Source organism: Lampetra planeri, chromosome 10, assembly GCF_965212315.1.
Source record: "Lampetra planeri chromosome 10, kcLamPlan1.2.h2, whole genome shotgun sequence".
Classification (NCBI taxonomy): Eukaryota; Metazoa; Chordata; class Hyperoartia; order Petromyzontiformes; family Petromyzontidae; genus Lampetra; species Lampetra planeri.
This window is the reverse complement of record NC_136116.1, coordinates 1,323,092-1,341,044: the sequence shown is the minus strand read 5'-3', so window position 1 is coordinate 1,341,044 and position 17,953 is coordinate 1,323,092. Positions and strand designations below refer to the sequence as shown.

Here is a 17,953-nt window from a genome sequence, read left to right as displayed (position 1 = left end):
CACGGGGCATCCACTTATTGGCGGCCATTTTTTGCCATTTCATTTTATTATAGCCATTCAATTGTTCGTTCTTACCAGCCCACCCCGCAGGGTCCTGTTATATAATGTGGGGTCATGCAGAGTCGGCGATAACGAGATATAAGTACGCAGGCTGAACAGAGACTGAGGCGCGTGGGTAGCACCTCGCAGCATCCAGCAGCATCCCGCTGCCTTGTGCGATGTTACGCAGAGGCATCTGTACAACCGCTTATTCCTAGGGACCGTCCATAAATGACGTCACGCGATTTTGGACGATTTTTGACCCCCCCCTCACACGTCGTCACAAAAAGTCAGACCCCCCCCCTCAAATATGACGTCACAAAGCTCTGCCCCCCCCCCCCCCCAAAAAAAAATAAAACATGCTTCAAATCGCTTTAAACTATTGTCATTGTAGTGCGTATTTAATGTGGCACTGCACTCTGATGTAGGAGAAAACATTTATCAAAAAGTATATTTAACTAAGTAGAACGTGTTGTCAATATTTATCTAAAGTTGCGCATTTTGATGTGACGTCACATTTCTCACCCCCCCCTCGTCACAAATGTCTGACCCCCCCCTAGGTGCATGACGTCATTTATGGACGGTCCCCTACTCATGCGACGTAGATATGTTCACTCAATCGCGTTATATCCAATTCGCTTCCGCGTTATACAAAAAGTGTCCCACAATACATCCATCTGGTTGTATCCAATTCGCGTTACGAAAATTTCACCTTCACGAACACCTTGTATATTGTAGTCTGCGCCGTGTGATGTGGTCTTAGGTATCTGGCAGGGAACGCGAGGAGATTTTTAATGAGGCGATGTTTCTCCGTCGATGGCTTTGAGACCGTTATTGCTCTGCGCGTGGTGAAATATGGTGAAATAACCCCCGTGACCTACAAGGTTTGAAGGTAGCCGTAATGCAGCAGTGACTTGACAAACGGTTGTACATTATTTCTCTATTCATGTACAACTGCGTAGGTTTTCGCGATTGTCCTGGGTAGCTCCCCGATATATTCTCGGGCTGTGCCGTGTTTTGTTTAGTACGATGTCCGACGTTTCGCTCCCTGGGTACGATCCCGAAAGCACAGCAACGAAAGTCCCCAGTTAAAGCCACTTGGGCGAGGCATTGACGCAACTGGCCACTGGCGTCCGACAGCCTTCCCCTGACGTCAGCCCCTGCGGGAACTCCCCTCGTGGCCCCTCCCCGGCCCGCGCGCTCTGCCCCGGTGCTGGCATGGAGGGAGAGGCGCGGCGCACACGGAGGAGGCACGGCCCCAGGTGTGCCGGCCCGCCAGGTGAGGCAAACCTCCACGTGAGCCCGCCCGCCAGGTAAAGCCCCGGTACCAGGTGAGCCAGACCCTACCATCGGAGGCGCCTCGGCTCGAGCATGGGGAGACAGCCCCGGCAGGTTCTGCTCCCCGTGGGTCTCCGGCTCATTCTGGCCTCTTCCCTGCTCGCCGTGGTCACCCCTGCGACTCCTGCCACCGCTGCTGACACTGAGGCGAGCATAAACGGTGAGATGTCATAGCACACGGCTCATCTCCGTCCGCCGCCAAACCCTGCTCCTACTCGCTCGGGGATGCGAAACGGGAAGAGCGCCTTGTGCCCGGAGTGTGCGGTGGTGACGACGGCTGCGATTTCTTTTAAAGAATTTCAGCGAATGTCCTTGTGACATTGCTATAGGAGGATGGGAAGACGAGACGATAATGATGGTGGTGGTGATGATATGCTCGTGTAGTCATCGTATCGTGAACATGTACTTTTCGCTTGCTCGGCTGTCGACTGAATCCTCCAGTGTCAATAAATATTCTGATTCTGAATCTGTGCAGCACTGGGTTCGTGAACGCCCCCCCCTGATTAACCCATTAACTCAAATCCAAACTAATTAACTAAAATCTCTCTAAACAGTTAACCCATTTTCGCTGCGTGTCCAGGTCACGGCATGTGTCGTGACAACTCTTGTGCGACCACAAACTGGGTCACGAATCGAGAGTCTGTGCGCGCGATATATCTCGTCAGTCTCCTTCATCGTCTCTTTATTCACTTCATGTTCCAGTTTGCGTCTTCAACTCAACGCCTCGACTGATTCACATTCAAGCAATTACACTTGCAATGTCTTTGTTTACAACGTTCACAGCGGACGTTAAAGGTCCCGTGATGTCTTTGGCAAGAGTGGTCCCATTGTGTGCGGCGGTGTCATGCTCCAAAAATTGAAAAACGACACCGCAAATAACTCAAATGGAATATTTATAGCAAACATCGCCCCCCTACTGTGGCGACTTTGGCTTTCTTCTGGGTAAACAAGCGGATTCAGTGACCGTGAGATATATTTTTTTATAGCCTTTAAATGTAATCGAACATGAAAACACTGCGCGCGAACGGGGACGTGAGTCTTCAGTGGTGCAAGGGGATTGTTCGCGGTGGCCGAGACTGACGAGAGAGTGGCGACCGTAACCGGGATCATGTCCGAGAGGACGTCAACTGCGGAGATAGAGCAAGGAAATCAGCTGGTGTGCTGATGATAAATAATGTGGGTGCCACGGTGACTAGGAGATGTTAGCTACCTCGCTTGGCATAGAGGAGGTCGTGGTTTCGATCCCGACCCTAACGCCTGTTGTATATTTGGAGTTTGCATGTTCTCTCCGTGGTCACGTGGATTTGTTTCCCGGTCCTCTGGTTTTTCCCTCCACATTTAGAAACATGCGTTTAGAGTAATTGGCTGCTATAAAGTTCCACGTGATAAGCCACTTTGTTGAGCTATCATTTGTGGCCAGGTCACGTCTGAAAAAGTGCTACATAGCTTAGTGGTCCTTACCTGGTAAAATAAAAAGAAAAGTGTATTTTAGTGTGGTTAGTGTTGAAGGTTGAGCACGCATTGTGGCAGGTTGGTGATGTGCAAGTACCCACACTTTACCCCACTACTTGTGATGTACAATTCTAGTTTAAAAGTTATTTAATTGCTGAATAAAGGGGTGATTTTTTTCTTTAATCTTACGTTTCCAACCTGCTTCACTCGGAATTGAACCTAGCTCTCCTCCAGAGATGTGACAATGTACAACAGTGATGCAGTTCAGGATTCAAATTATAGCTCAAAGTACACTTTCATGTCATACTTGAGTAGAGTAAACCATCGCGATTAGCGATTTTTGGATTTGCGAGTTTCGCATATTGGCGAGTTACTTACTGAATGTATATTAATTCTCTATCGTGACCCACTAGACTCCAGAGTATTCGCGAGTGTGCGTAGTGCCAGGCCACCGACACTGGAGCAGTGTGCACAGAACGTGGTTACGTTTGAAACTGCGAAGATTAGGCACGCCACCTCGGTTGCCCGCTTAGTTCTCAACCTCACAGTAATCCCGCTCTGAATTCGCTGATGTGCATTGTTTACTCCATACGTACTTAAAGCCGACTCGTTTAAACATTTTGGTATAAACGAGTCGACTGTGAGGTCCATTAAAGAGAACGCGAATGCAATCAAGATTAGTGTTGCAGCGAGCGCTACCCCAGAGTGCTAAAACGATAACAGCTGTGTGGCGTTGTTATCAAATACCTGCCTCTCGCGAGGAGTCATCCTCCTGAATTACTCACCATCACCACCTCCATCGTCGGTAAATCATCATCATCATGAAAGGTAATTAAAACAAAAACCCACCTTGTTCCTTATAATGTATTACTCATTTATTGTTGTCGTTGTTATTAAACATTTACCATTTCCCTACCTATGTTCACCCGTACCAGGGACGTAATCCCATTTTTCCCATTGGAACAAAGTTTCTGCATTCGCGAATTCTGCATTCACGAGCGTGGAAAGAGAGAGTATTACTGGACGTGAATGTAATGAGTTTGTATCTTGACATAAATTAATTATTTGGTGCCGCTGCTACATTGGCAGTAGTGCACAAGCACAACAAATAAAATAAAGACCTCAAAACATTCTTCAATAACACCGACCCTTACAATTCAACATATATGATAGGCCACGTTATGCGCAGTGGCGCTTGTTTATATGCCATTAAGAAGGTCCTTAGCCTAAAACATCACCTGTTATATATATTTTTTAAGGCCACAGCGTTTGTTGACGAATGGTTTGAGTCTTTCCAGCAGACTCAAGTGAGAGCTACATCTCTGGGCTTGGGGGCTGACGAGCGCAACGTGGCACGGGCTCGCGTCACTCAACGCCAGCGACGATGGCGTCCTTCTTGAACGGACCGCTCTGTTCGCCGTGCCCACGGCAGTCATTCATTTCGGCCTGGGCTTCATTTTTCCGCCGATATGCATCGTGCCAGCGTCGCGATGACCTGCAACGGGAGATGGCATTCTCCGCCCGGGCCTCCGTGCTCGAGTTCCCCTCCGTTTTGGCCCTCTATCGCTCTCGGTTTTCTGCCCGTCGTGCCAAGCTGGCGCCCCCTCACAATGGGGCGCCTGTTGGACATGGGGGGGGTGGGGGGGGTGGGGGAGGGGTGCTGGAGGCCCCCGACCCAGGTGCACTCGCAACAGAGCTGCCCACATCTTTTAGGAATGGACACACAGCGGCTCTCTCGTTCAGAAGCACGTAATTGCTCATGACCAGATGATTACAGGCAAACTTTTTAGTGTGTGACAAGTCTTGTTGTTGGGCACTCTTTTATGCAAACGATGGCACAAATTGACAACCCGTGGTAATGTAACGAGTTACAATGACTCCCGTGTGCGTGCACGTGTCTCCTGCATGCCGCAGGCTCGTCTTGGTTCCAGGGGTGCCTGCTCGCCCCTAATTCGTCGTCGGCGGGTACTGGCGACCTGCAGTGGCTTGGGGCAGTTGACCTCGGTGGAGGAGGAGGCGTCGGTGGGGTGCCAGGTTGCTGTCAGCTCTGCCTGCAGCTCAGGTGAGTTCACGACCCAGGGCTATGGGACAAGTCGCTTGGTCAGTCCTCGGCTCTGGTACAGCCGAACCTAGCCAGCACGGGGTCCTCACGGTACGTGGGGCGGGGGGGGGATCCACTGGCTATTGGCTGTGCCAAGATAGGACTGAACTGTGATTTGCCGACCTCACAAGCCATATCAATCTGGCTTGAGGCCAAGCAAGGCCAGGGATGGGGCTAACGACTTCTTGCATTTTACATCAGTGGCACGCCTTGGCTTTTGCAGTGGAAAAACAACCTGACACCTCCTGAGCCGTGTTGGCTTGGCTCCGCACGGCTCCGGTCTGGCTCAGTTATGCCGTTGTGCGATTTCACCCTGAAGCAATGAGTGTGTGATTTCATCACGAAGCAATCTTGCAAAGCCCTTCACTTAGAGCTTCAGCCGGTGGTGGGAAAGAAGGGACCACATTTCCTGGAGGAAGGCTGCTCTCTGCCTGTGCCCGATGCCACAGGCATATGGCTCAGCACCGTGTGCTCGACAGATTACACAGCAAGGTTCCCCAATTAACACTCGCGAGGTGATAATTGCATTCGAGTGAGTTTCGCGGGGCGCTTTGCGGAGCCGATTAATTAAGAGCCAGTCGTGCCTTTTAAAGCTGCGGCTAATTCGATCCCCTGTCGATCCGGCAGGGAAGAGCGACGCGCGTTTTTAATTCACGGTGCAAGGCAACCTGTGCACAATCGCTGGCGGAAATCAAACATGTGCCACTGGGCTATATAGCTATTTTACAGCAGCGACCTGACCACAACTTAGTGGCGTATCATGTGGAAATCTATTGGAGCCATAAACCTTAAATGCATGTTTCTAAATGTGGAGGACCCGGAGAAAAATCCACGCGACCACATCCAGGCATCAGGGTCGGGATTAAATCCACGACCTCCTGCATAGCAGGCGAGGTAGTTAACATCTCGCCACTGTGGCGCCATTCTCACCCAGTGCGCATCTAAGTGACCGAATTCCCACGTTTCGTTGGCCTTGGTGTTGGATTCTATTTTCGTAAAGCTTTATTGGATGCACACCGTTCCTGTGTCTGGCGAACTGCGTACAAAGCTCGGCCATTTAACTGATCGCCCCACCACGGGAGGCTGATCTCAGCTCCGCAACTCCTTGACCGCATTCGATCTTGATGAATGACTTTGGGCAAGTCCTCTCTTGCTCTTGATATGCTTTGTGAGTCACGACCCCATGATAATCCCATCGAGCCATCGTCGTCATTAACTCTCACTTGCCCAGGTTATGGAGCAACCAGGGTAGTCCTGGCACAGGGACGAACACGTACGAATGTGTACGCGCATAGGAGCAAATGTACGCACACGTACGAACACGTACCCACATGTATGTACACGTACGAACACGTACCCACATGTACGCACACTGGAGCACACTGGAAGACACGGGAGCTTTTCATCTGCCCCATCCACAGAGGTTTGTGTGGCATAAAACAATTAATCGCGACTTTGGATGCTGGAGATTCTGCTGCTGCCGCCAGTGTTGTCATCATCTCCGGAGATGTGTTCTCTTCAATGAGCTGAGCGGCCGGACCGCTGTGCACAAGGGCTCCTTGCTGCGCGCTTCTGTTTGGGCGATGGGCATTCGGGATTGGCTTGTGGATGCGGCTGTCAGATTACCACACCCACATCGGCGCCTCTGTGGGGCTAATTGTTAGCAGCTTTTGTATAATTCATTAAAACATATGTTTTTTACCAACATACAGTACATCTTCCTCGAGTGTTTAAGAAGCGCAGATGCGAGTTAAACATTACGTGGGGTTCATTAAGTGCGGGGTAAATCATTAACGCGCGTAACGGTGTCGTCGTGACGCCAAACATTTCCAGAGAGCACCGTGTGATTCCCGGCGCGTGGCTGCGGTGCGCGCGGATTCACAGTCCCTCTCGTGAATTGAACTCGATGATTCTTTAGTCGTGCGCGGTCTCTTGCGCGTCGGAGCGTTTCCTGCAGCTCTGCCTCGGTGGCGTCTGCCGTGCGTGCATTCAGACGTAGTCCCGGGGGGGGGGGGGGGGGGTGAACCTGTTCTTCCTCATACCTGCCGGCCAGAGCTGGCTTTTTTCTGCAACAATCGGCGAAGGGCTTTGAATGGAATGATCAACATTTAAATAAAAAAAACTAAATCGGACAGTCACGCAGCTCAAGACTACTCTCCTGCACTTCCTTTCGTAGGTGTGTGTACAGGTGTGTGTATGTATGTACATTCCCTCTACGCTTGCGAAACGTGGACCCCCCTAATGGAGCATCTTTACCGGTTGGAAACATTTAGGCTGGCCTGCCTACGATCCATCCTGGGTTTAACCAGGCTGGATTGTGTGAGGAGCTCACAAATCCTTGAAAGATCTGGGCAAAGTCCCATCGGTGAGCCCCCTCGGCAGGCAAGGCTGCGTTGGCTGGGTCATGTAGCCCGCATGCCCAGTCACCACATGCCTAAACAGCTTTTGTTCGGCTGGATAGAGGGGGTTAAACGGGTGCGGCACGCGTTAGAGAAGAGATGGAGTGATGTGGTACAGGAGGATGTGGAGCTGAGTGAACTTGCCGATGACTGGTACCAGTGGTCTCAAGATCGGCCTCTGTGGAGCAGGCTCGTGAAGGACGCTACTGGGCAGTTGGAGGCAGTCGCCCTCCAACAACAACGGAGGGTGGAGGAGCGACGCTCACAACAACGAGCGGAGCGCCGGGTGGCTAAAGCACAGCAAGTTGGCACAGTAAGGGGCACAGGTGGTGCATCAGCCAGTCATCTCAGTCAGTCGACCCGTGGCACTTGGGTCTGCCCCGTGACCTCCTGCCAGCGGGCGTTCGACACTTCACGTGGCCTCAAGGTGCACATAGCCTGGCACAAGCGTCGTGGTGACGTCACCACCACTTAATTGCGAATGGCGGTTGTTGTTGTTGTGTGTGTGCGCGCAATGTGGGCTGTGGCATCGTCTGCAATGTTTCCCTTGGCCGGGTCCTCCTTCCTCGAGGGGTGGCCGCTGCCAGTGAACAAATTGCCAGGAATTGAGACAAATGGATCGTCACGATGACCCAGGGAGGCTCTCGCTCTCGCCAATTGTGGTGATTGTATACTCCTGGATGGGGGGGGGGGGTAACCTCTTCGCTCCTTCCCCCGCCGGGTTCACGGAAGGCTGTGGCACAGGCCGTGACTGGCTGCCTGCCAGCTCTTGATAAAGTACCCCTGTGTCTCGCGACGTGGTCGATTTGCCTTTTAATTAAGACGCCCGGCACCGCCAGCGACGATATGTGCGCTTCTCCCACACAGTCACGGATCTCCGTGCGCCTGCCGGGGGAGTGAGGGGCAGCGCTGGGGGAGGGAGTCCTCGCCAGCGAAGGTTCGAAGCCTGCATGCAGGAACATGTTGTGATGAACATTCTCAAATGAACAATCATCTGTATACTCGTAATGTTGTTAATCAATTGGAGCCCGTTGTCGATCCACTGCTGGATGAAGACCTCCCCCGTGTCTTGGGGTCGTTGGAACATGCTTCACCACTCCGGGTCAGTGCAGATTGGGGAAAGAGGTAGAGATGTCGCTCAGCCGCTGACATTAGCCATGGGCAGGAATCTAACTTGGGTGAAGCGGTTGGTGGCAGGGTTTATGGTTTACGCAATTGCTTTGTGGAGCAGGACGCGCCTGGAGTATTGAACGCAAAGGCGGCGTTAAAACGGGGCGCGCTAACACGGCCTCACAATTGCCCCGTGAGCACATTGAATCTGTGTGTGTTTTTTATTTGTTGTTGTTCAAAAGAGGCCATTTTCGTGGGAACGTATTGGCCGGCAGAGTCCACTTCCTTCAGCCCAGACAGGAATGACTGCTGCGCCCCGGACGCCGCTCTGGCTGGGCGAGGGGTCAGCCTCTCGCCGGAACCCGTCCGTCTTGTATCCTCGCCGATCGCGTGACTGCAGCAGACGCCGAGCCAAAGAAAGGGCTCTGGGGACTGCGTCACACGAGGGGTGGGGGGTCTCTTAGCCGTGGCAGTGACGTTCGGCGCCCGACGCCGCCTCACGCCGCACCCCACCAGCCCCAGGGTCCGCGCCTCCAGCCCGGCGAGCGATGCGCTTGTGACGACGACGACGTGGAAACACGTTCGTTGTGTCTGAGAGATGTGACAAAGACATTCCCCCCCCCCCCTATAGTCTCAACATGCTTTTGGGTTTCACACGTAGGGGCTTTCGCGACCAATATCATCCATAATACAAGGTTTTTTGTGGGTTAGGTCGTGTAAATATATAAATGTGTTGTTAAACCCACCACCACCCGACACAGCCAATTAGTATGGGTTGTCACGTGAACAGAAACGTCGTACTCAGATTGTAAATGTTGTGGCTTGGCTCTCCAACACACCGGCGTGCTGTGCTAGTAACGAATTGGCCACGTTCTGTTTACGTGACAAATCTTACTAGTTGGCTGTGTCGGGTGGTGGCGGGCTTTAACGACACATTTATATATTTACACGATCTAAACCAAAAACCTGCATTGTGGATGCTTTTGGGTGCAAGTGCTGTTAGCGAGCACCTATGAACGCCGGCACGGTACACGAACCGGGTGGGTGGCCAGCACCACGCCCGAACGCCTTTGTCTCCCCAGTGGCGAAGTTTACACATCACGCCAGGTACTCGTTTGAGGCTGAGTCACCCTAGGGGAGGCCCAGCACCGGTTCAGATAATCGTCACTGGTGGTGGCCGTAAGCGGGAATTAAACTCGGGTCGCTGGGTTCGTAGCGCAGCTAGCTAACCGCTACACTACCGCTCCTCACCAGAGACATTAAACTTACAAGAGGGATTCCTGTCAGCACTCGGATTAATCATCATGCACATTGCATGTCATTCCATTTTAATACCGTTGACACATTTGAGTTAGCTTAGGTTACATCGACCTCTGGCCAGTTGCCTTATATCATAACAAACGTTTGTATTTCATGGCTTTCCCAACTCAACACCGCCTGCTTTTGCTAATCCGTGTGTTATATCCCAAGCGTGTCGCACAGCTATGTAAAGATACGTGGTGTACGGTATTGAATAGGTGTGTGTGGATGTGCATGAACATGTGGTTGGATCGGCCGGTGCGACAATGCACCCCGCACTGTGGCACATCGCAATGTGGCACACCGCACGGTGGCACACCGCACGGTGGCACATCGCACTGTGGCACACCGAACGGTGGCACATCGCACTGTGGCACACCGCACGGTGGCACACCGCACGGTGGCACACTGCACGGTGGCACACCTCACTGTGGCACACCTCACTGTGGCACACCGCACGGTGGCACACCGCACGGTGGCACACCGCACGGTGGCACACCCTGAAGGCAGGGCAGGGAGCCACGCCAGCTCGAGAGTCGCGGGCTCGCGATGATGAAATGAGACTTCGTAACCGACACCGGAGGCCACGCTCGCCGGTGAACCAACATATTAATTCCAGCCAGAGTGCTGTGCTGCATTGCGTCTCGTGCCCGGGCCCACGATTAACTCGTTGCTGCTTGTTTGTCGCTTTGCTAAGAATGAGTTAATTGTTGCAATGCCATTCTCTTGTGTGCACTGCATTCCCGTTGGTTTGTGCACGCAGGTGCCGGTTTGCTGGGATCTTCTCGGGCTCGGAGTGCGCGTGCCTGAATGAGACGACGTCGCTCCCTCCTGCCAATGACACCGCCTGCTCACAAAGGCGAGTGCTGGAGCAGACTTTTGATAATGACCCTCAATTTTCCTATTTGAATATCCTGCTTGCATAATTATGGTGCATTATACCATTTATTCTTGCCATTAGTGGTATATTTTTTCTTCACTTTCTATCCCAAGGAAGGCTCGCACACAGAGCAGAGCCAGAGGAATTCTCTTCGTGGTAAAGTGAATAATGGTTTCCTCCCTGTGACAGAGACATTGGGTGGTGAAGGATGTTTTGGAGCTTGCACCTCGATGTATTGCGTCAGCAATGCCCCGTCTAGAGGGCCTTAGTGACGAATCATGGTTCAGTGTCAACAAGGCTACCCTGCATTTTTACAGAACTCTTTAAGCTACTTTTTTTCACAGTGACCGTAGCTTGATGTTGTTTTGCAAAACACGACTCGGCTTCCTCGTAAACACGTGTCTGCTGCAATCGAGCACCACTGCCGGAGGATCTCACTTGAGAAAATAAACCGACGGGCAGTAATGAACAGGCCATAAGTGAATGCATCCCTGTCCCCCCGTGACACCCCACGCTGCGGTGCAGCTGCGATGGAGCCACGTGCCTCCCAGTGGGAGGGGGGGACGACACGCTGGCCGTGTACGAGACGAGCGGACCCTACATCCTGGGCCTGCGCGTGTCTCTGCTCTACCGCTCCATCCCTGCAGGGCGCCACTTCCTGCTGGAGGCAATGGGCAGCTTGGCGGCACCCAGCACCAACCACAGCACGGGTCGGCATCGCATCACAAACCCACCGTCAGTCTCCTGAGCACGCTCCTAGAACACGCGGCAAATTGATGTACGAGCCGAGTTTTGTACCCTTGCCTCGTTTGGAGGTAGCAGCGCATGCCTCCAATCTCTTGCTCGTGCCACTGAAGGGAGCTCTAGAGAGCCCCCCTAGAAAATAATTGGCCTACTCTTCAATGCGTTAGCACCTCCGATTAGCACAGTTGGCTTTGTATGGTGCGAAATAATGTCAAGGTATATACATAGAATGCTTGCCTGACTTCTTGTAAGAGGTAGGACTACCCACACATTACACCACCAAACACGACCTGCCTAACAACTAACTCTGGTGTATCCATTAAAGCTGCTGGATGGGCGGAAGGAGGCAGGGCGATTTAAAAATCTCGTTTTTTATTCCAAATGTCGTTTTGTTGACACCAATATGGTGACATCTGTGTGCTTAAACCATGACCACCGCATCAGCGCCCCCTTTATCATCGCAATCATTATCGCCGTCGTGCCTGCTTTTACGCTTCACCGTGTTCTCTGCAGGCCTGGCTCTGCTGCCATGGCTGAACCTCACGCTGGTGGAGGTGGAAGTGGCGTGGGGGAACGGTCAGGTGGACGTCACCACACTCCACTGCCTCCAGTCCGGCGAGTTCAGCCGGGGCCCAGCCTACGTTTACGAGCAGCCTGGAAATTACACCATTGGTAGGCATTGCTCATTCGTTGCAGGCGGGGCAGGATGAGATGTTGAATACGTGCTTTGCTCTTCCCCCTCTCGTCTTGTGCCACTCTCCGCCAGTTGCTCTCCACTCCAAGTAACCAAGGCCTCCTCTCTATTGCTGCCCTAGCTGTCCGGAACACCCCCTGGCTGTCCCTACTGCTGAATATTTTTTCAAGTCTTGCCTACGATTCACCGTGCCCATCTCCCTCCGTGTCTGGAAATGTCATTCTCCAGCCCACTGCTCTCCCTCTCTCTTTCCCCTATTCGTTGTCTAATCGATTGTACGTCTTGTGTTTTTGTTTTTTGTACAGCATCTGGTCACGTGTACGCGCTTCGTAAATTCAAACTGTCTTGTGGTTGTTTTGCACCTGCCCATCGGTGGCGGTGGGGTGACTTTTCCCCCCGTCCGTTGGCCGCGTGCAGTCGTCTCGGCGCACAATTCCATCTCGAGCGCGGTGGCGAGCGTCTCGCTGGTCGTGGCGCTGCCCTCCCCCACCGGCCTGAACGTGGACGTCGCCTACGGCTCCTCGTCACGCCCCACCTGCGTGCCCCGCGCTCGCGCCGCCCCGGCCAATCCGGTGCCCACCTCCTCCCCGGCGGGAACCCTGTTGCCCGTCTTCCTCGGGGAGCCCTACCGCCTGGAAGCGTTCGTTGTGACCGGGCGCAACATCACCTTCCGGTGGAGGTTCGCGGGAGAGGGCGGCGCGGACGCGGTATCGCGAGCTCCGGACGACTGCGACGAGTACAACGGGACGCTGTGCTCCAGAGACTCGCAGGTGCATGGCTCTGACCGCGGCTGCGGTTTAGTCGATGGTTAACGATGAGGGCTGTGCGCCACATCACCTTGGTTGGTCGTTTTCAAATGAGCTGCTGCTTTGTGCCCGCTTTGCAGTTGCCAAAATGAAACAGAAGGTCTCTGTTTGTGATTTGAACACATTTTATTCTCTTTCATGCCCTGATTGGGCTGATCCGCGAGGATGTAAAGAGTTGACAGCAGTCCTTGATATGCATCTTTAACGTAATTAGCTTGAGCGTGTGTTGCATAAGCCCTGGTTTGTATATGTGGGTGTGTGCTTTTTGTATAGTAGGGAGCGGTAGCATAGCGGTTAGCATGCTGCGCTACAAACCTGGCGACCTGAGCTCTATTCCCGCTCACGGCCAACATCAGTGACGATTATCTGATCTGGTTCTGGGCCTCCTATAGGTCGACTCAGCCTCAAATGAGTACCTGGTACGGTGTGTAAAAACATCGCCACTGGGGAGACAAAGGCGGCCGGACATGGTGCTGACCACCCACCCCCTTGTGTGCCATGTCGGTCTTCATAGGTGATCGCTAAAAGCACTTGCCCCAACAGTCTGTTAAGGCTATACGGGGGATCTTTGTCTTTATATAGCACAGTTGACGTCAGCTTGCACAACGTCTAGCTTTGTTGTCTTTGTATCTGCGGTCTACACAGATCCACACATTCGCAGAAGAAGGTGCCTTCACTGTCGAAGTTATCGCGTCAAACATTCACGGCGCAGTTTCAAAGAGCATTGAGGTGGTAAGTAGAATTTTATTTTATTTCTAATCATGATCGCAAGCGTATTTCAGAGACACGAGGGATCGCACCGATCTTCCACTGCTGCCACTTCTCTCCACACGTCTGCACTTGCGGCAGTAACACCCCCGCCGCTCGTGTCGTCTTGCACATGCCCCACGCCCCCCCGCTGCCCAGCGCCAACCTCCCCTATGAAGGCCGGCATGGCAGACAAGGGGGTGGGTGGTCAGCACCATGGCCGGCCACCTTTGTCTCCCCAGTGGCGATGTTGACACATGGCACCAGGTACTCATTTGTGGCCGTGTCGATTTAGGAAAGGCCTAGGATCAGTCAGATAATCGCCCCCCGCCCCGTTACACAGGTCGTGGTGCCGAAGCTCCTCGCTAATTTCACGCTGCGGGTGGCCGGCGGGCCCACGTGGGACACGCACACACCGGTGGAGCTCTCCACATCCGTGGTGACCACGTGCCGGCACGAGCTGGAGCTGCTCGCCTTCCTGGAGCCCGGCGTCGTACACCGCCACGCTCTGCGTGACAGTTACAGCGCCTTTATCGGCGGCCTGGGCCATGTGAATTTGGCGCAGAGCTACGGGGAGGACGACTGCGAGCTGCGGCTGACGCTGCGGCACCGCTACACCGTCGCCGGCACCTACCGCGTGTTCGTCACGCTCGCCGCAGGGAACCTGTCGGTGGAGGCGGCCTTGCCCGAGCCCGTCAGGGTTTATGACCTCGTGAAGAAGTTCGACATCGACGGCCCCGCCGTCGTATCCACCTCGGACGGCGCTCGAATCTACGCCATGTGGAATTTCTCGGACGGATTCGAGCCAACGGCTCACCCTGAGAACTTCACTGAATGCGAGTATCTCTGGGAGGTCACCACTCCTCACGGCGAGCTGGTGCTGGAAAACACGACACAGCTGCTGTACGACTTTGAGGAGGTTGGGAAGTATTTGATCAACGCGAGTTTCACGAACCCCGTGAGCAGAGCCAGCGACTTTTTGGAAGTCACGGTGCAGGAGCCGGTGTCCGAACTCACGCTTCACTCGCCCAGCCCACACGTTATAGCCACGGGGACCACGGTAACGGCCAACGCCACGCTGGCCACGGGCACGAACGTCGACTTCCTGTGGACGTTCGACAGTGGCGAGGCGCCCATGTCCACGGGAGGGAACGCGTTCGCCGAGCACGTGTACACACGGAGCGGGGTGTACGGCCTGGGCGTCGCCGCACGCAACGCCGTTGGCTTCGAACTTGCCACCTTGCCGGCTCGCTTCACCGTGCAGCGGCCCGTGGAGGGCGTGGCGGTGTCCGTCCCCTCCACCGTGACTGCGGGCGTCCCCACGGACTTCGCCGTCATTCTGACCGAGGCCACCGACCTCACGCTCACCATGTCGGTGGACTCCGAGCTGATTCTCAGTGTGGTCGTGGACGAGCGGTGGCAGCAGCAGCAGCAGGAGGAGGATGGCGTTCCGGGCCTGGTGACCCTCGACCTCTCCTGGGTGTTCAATGGCACTGGGCAGCACCAGCTGCGTGCGGACGTCAGCAACAAGTACGTGGCTCGGCACCGCCTGCGCCCGCACCTTGCGCCCATTCCTCTTGGGAAACTTGACATCCCTACCGATCGACGGCTGGTTTATTTAGCTGTTCATTATCTTAATGGAACGCGCTATTCGTACGAGGTAATTCTAATCATCACTTCGAATGTTGTTGCTGTTTGACAGTGTGTCGCACGTGAGCCAATCGGCAAGCGTGACGGTGGTGCCCGAGCTGACCGTGGCAGCGATTAATGCCTCTCAGCCAGCAGTGGTGGGGCAACAGCTGCTGCTTTTGGCGACTGTTAATGGTGAGACACTTAAACAGCCACCATCATATCACCCTGTAACAGTGTACAGCTATGTAACAACATGCTTCCTAGAAACAGCATACCTCCAGTGCTGTCATAGGCTGCCATCATGAGAATATCATGCACAATTTTAACATGCACCGCACAATGTAAAATAGTTTCCCTCGATTATAATATAAATAAAGTCATGGGGAATCTAATTGTTGTATTACGGTAATCGTAGATTAATGCAATTTGAACCAATTGCGCACACAGGCCAGGTGTGGAGGGCCAGAGAGTACGTTTACTCCTGGACTCTGCCCACCTCCTTGGAGGCGCCGCTCGGCGAGACGGCCGCCCCCCCATCCCGCCCCTCTGGCTCGGTGGCCCCCGGCCGTGAGCTCGCGTCTGGCAGCCCCCTCTTGGGCGTGATGTGCCTGCGAGCGGGGCCTGCGCTGGTCTCGGTCTCCGTGTCCAATGGGGCGGCTGCCGTCACCGGGCAGCTCTTGCTGAACGTCAGCGAAGGAGGAGCAGGAGGAGGAGGGCCGATGCCAGGACCCAGGCTGCTCCACGCCACGTACTGGGAGGTCGGGCGGCAACTCGATTTCACGCTCGTGGTAAGCGCACTGAAAGCTGTGGCGGGGCGGGGGGGGTGCACTGTGCGAGCCACCGTCGCTGATTGAAAACTGCACTACACGTGGAAGTGTTCGCCAATCATGACCAGTGATGAGATTGACAAGGGCGTAGAAATGATTTCGTCTTTTAATTACCGCCCGCTTAGCACAAAGGCATCGACATTTGCATATTGGTTGACTTGTGTGTAAAGTCTGCAATGAGAAAAAAACTCAATCTGGGCTGATAAACTCGTCTTGTTTTTTTAATTTCAGAACATCCTTTCATCAGCAGTTTACAACATAAGCTTTGGAGACAAGCAATATCTACTCATAAATACCACGTCGTTCCTCAACCACAGGTGCGGTACACGATCCCTTCATTTTAAACGCGCAGCAATCAGAGTGTTGAAAAATGCACGAATTGCATCTCTTTTGCCATTTTTAAGAAAATTCGATACGAAGAGCCTCGTGTTTTACACCGACCGCTCCGTTTGTTTGTCGTGCTCCGCTGGAACGGCCGCAGCTTCGCGCACGAGTACACCCGGCCTGGCCTCTACGCCGTGGAGGCCTGGTCCCAGGGTGCCATGCGGGCGCGTTCGCTCGTGCAGCTGCTGCTGCCCCTGCAGGGGCTGCGCGTCACCGGCGCCGATCGCGTGGTGGCACTGCCCTCCAGGTACCCGCGCGTGCCGCACCTCGCACCGCCAGGCTACGCGAAAGTGCATACGCACGCTCCCGCAGCCCGGCGATGAAGCGACGCGATGTGTTGGGCCTCATCATCGTCATCATCAGCCACGGTCAATCCACTGCTGGATGAAGGCCTCCGCAAGCCGCCACCTCCACCTATCACGATCTTACTATGCAAAAATATATCCGGCACATGCACATGAACCGATTTCGTCGCTCCATCTCCACTTTGGACGTACACTAGGACACATTCCATTCCTTGGCTGTTATGCCTCATTACATAATCATGTTTTAAGAAAATCTTCGCTGAGTCTCAATATGATGTTTTAGGAGGGCCCTGCATTGTGATGCGCGACCCCTTCCTTTGGTAGCCTCTGAGGCGCGAAGCAGCAGAAGACAACGCTGACCGCACCATCGCGATGATTCCTGCCGGACGCATTCACTCGCGGCTTCGACTTTATTCACCTGTGAGCACACAGACAACGACCAAATTGTCCGTAACGAGCACCGATCTCATCAGATCACGAAAGCTAAGCAGGTTTTGAACCTCGATGGCGCTCGGATGGGCGAACACCGTGCACAAAAGACCGCCGTGGTCGGCGTTGTGGGCAGCAGTGGGCAGTGTAGAAACGTCCACTGTTGTTCTCCACTCACCTTCACCAACCCGCACTGACAGGCGCGGTTGAATTATGGTCAAATATTCCTGCACGGCTCTTAAGGCTTGGGGGGAGGCACTCATCCAGCAGTGAATGCGACGGGACAGGCGGCACAAGTGCAAGCAGGCCCTTGCGCGCACGGCCCCAGTCCGTTGTGCGCCTTTGAACGCGGCCGTGCGTGCGTTCGCGTTTGTTTTTTCCCGGGCAGCGGTCTGACCGTGCCGGTGAGCCTCAGCGCCGAGCTGGCCAATGGCTCCAATGCCGTCTACCGCTGGGAGGTCTACGGCCCCAACGCCAGCGAGGCGAGGACAGGCAGCAGCAAGGTGAGGCCCCCTCCCGCGACGCGTGTGGCGGCGGTAACGTCGCCACCTGTAGCCACTCATTTCGTGCAATTAAACCGCCGATATATTGTGAACGTTACATTTTAAATGTAAATTCCATTACTTCAAATACAAATGTAACCTCGAAGTGTAACAGTACATGTTTTGCCCATTGGCCAAGTCACTATTGGACGAGGGTGGGGGGAGTGCAACAATGAAATGTGTTGCACTGCCCTCCGCTGCCCACAACATAGCTGCGCAGGAGCA

General features: G+C 54.0%; 1 protein-coding gene across 1 annotated transcript in view; it reads left to right on the top strand.

Annotated features, from left to right (window-relative positions):
* Positions 1-1,242: 1,242 nt before the first annotated feature.
* The window catches only part of PKD1L1 (polycystin 1 like 1, transient receptor potential channel interacting), an 82,538-nt gene continuing 65,827 nt past the window's right edge, over positions 1,243-17,953 (top strand). Inside the window, exons 1-13 of the mRNA XM_078597864.1 lie at positions 1,243-1,537; positions 4,744-4,891; positions 10,502-10,597; positions 11,144-11,328; positions 11,876-12,034; positions 12,474-12,826; positions 13,508-13,594; positions 13,953-15,139; positions 15,312-15,433; positions 15,689-16,029; positions 16,300-16,385; positions 16,550-16,699; positions 17,575-17,689. Of these exons, the coding sequence (XP_078453990.1) occupies positions 1,411-1,537; positions 4,744-4,891; positions 10,502-10,597; positions 11,144-11,328; positions 11,876-12,034; positions 12,474-12,826; positions 13,508-13,594; positions 13,953-15,139; positions 15,312-15,433; positions 15,689-16,029; positions 16,300-16,385; positions 16,550-16,699; positions 17,575-17,689 (3,156 nt within the window). The 5' untranslated portion in view covers positions 1,243-1,410. The remainder of the gene's footprint in view (positions 1,538-4,743; positions 4,892-10,501; positions 10,598-11,143; positions 11,329-11,875; positions 12,035-12,473; positions 12,827-13,507; positions 13,595-13,952; positions 15,140-15,311; positions 15,434-15,688; positions 16,030-16,299; positions 16,386-16,549; positions 16,700-17,574; positions 17,690-17,953) is intronic.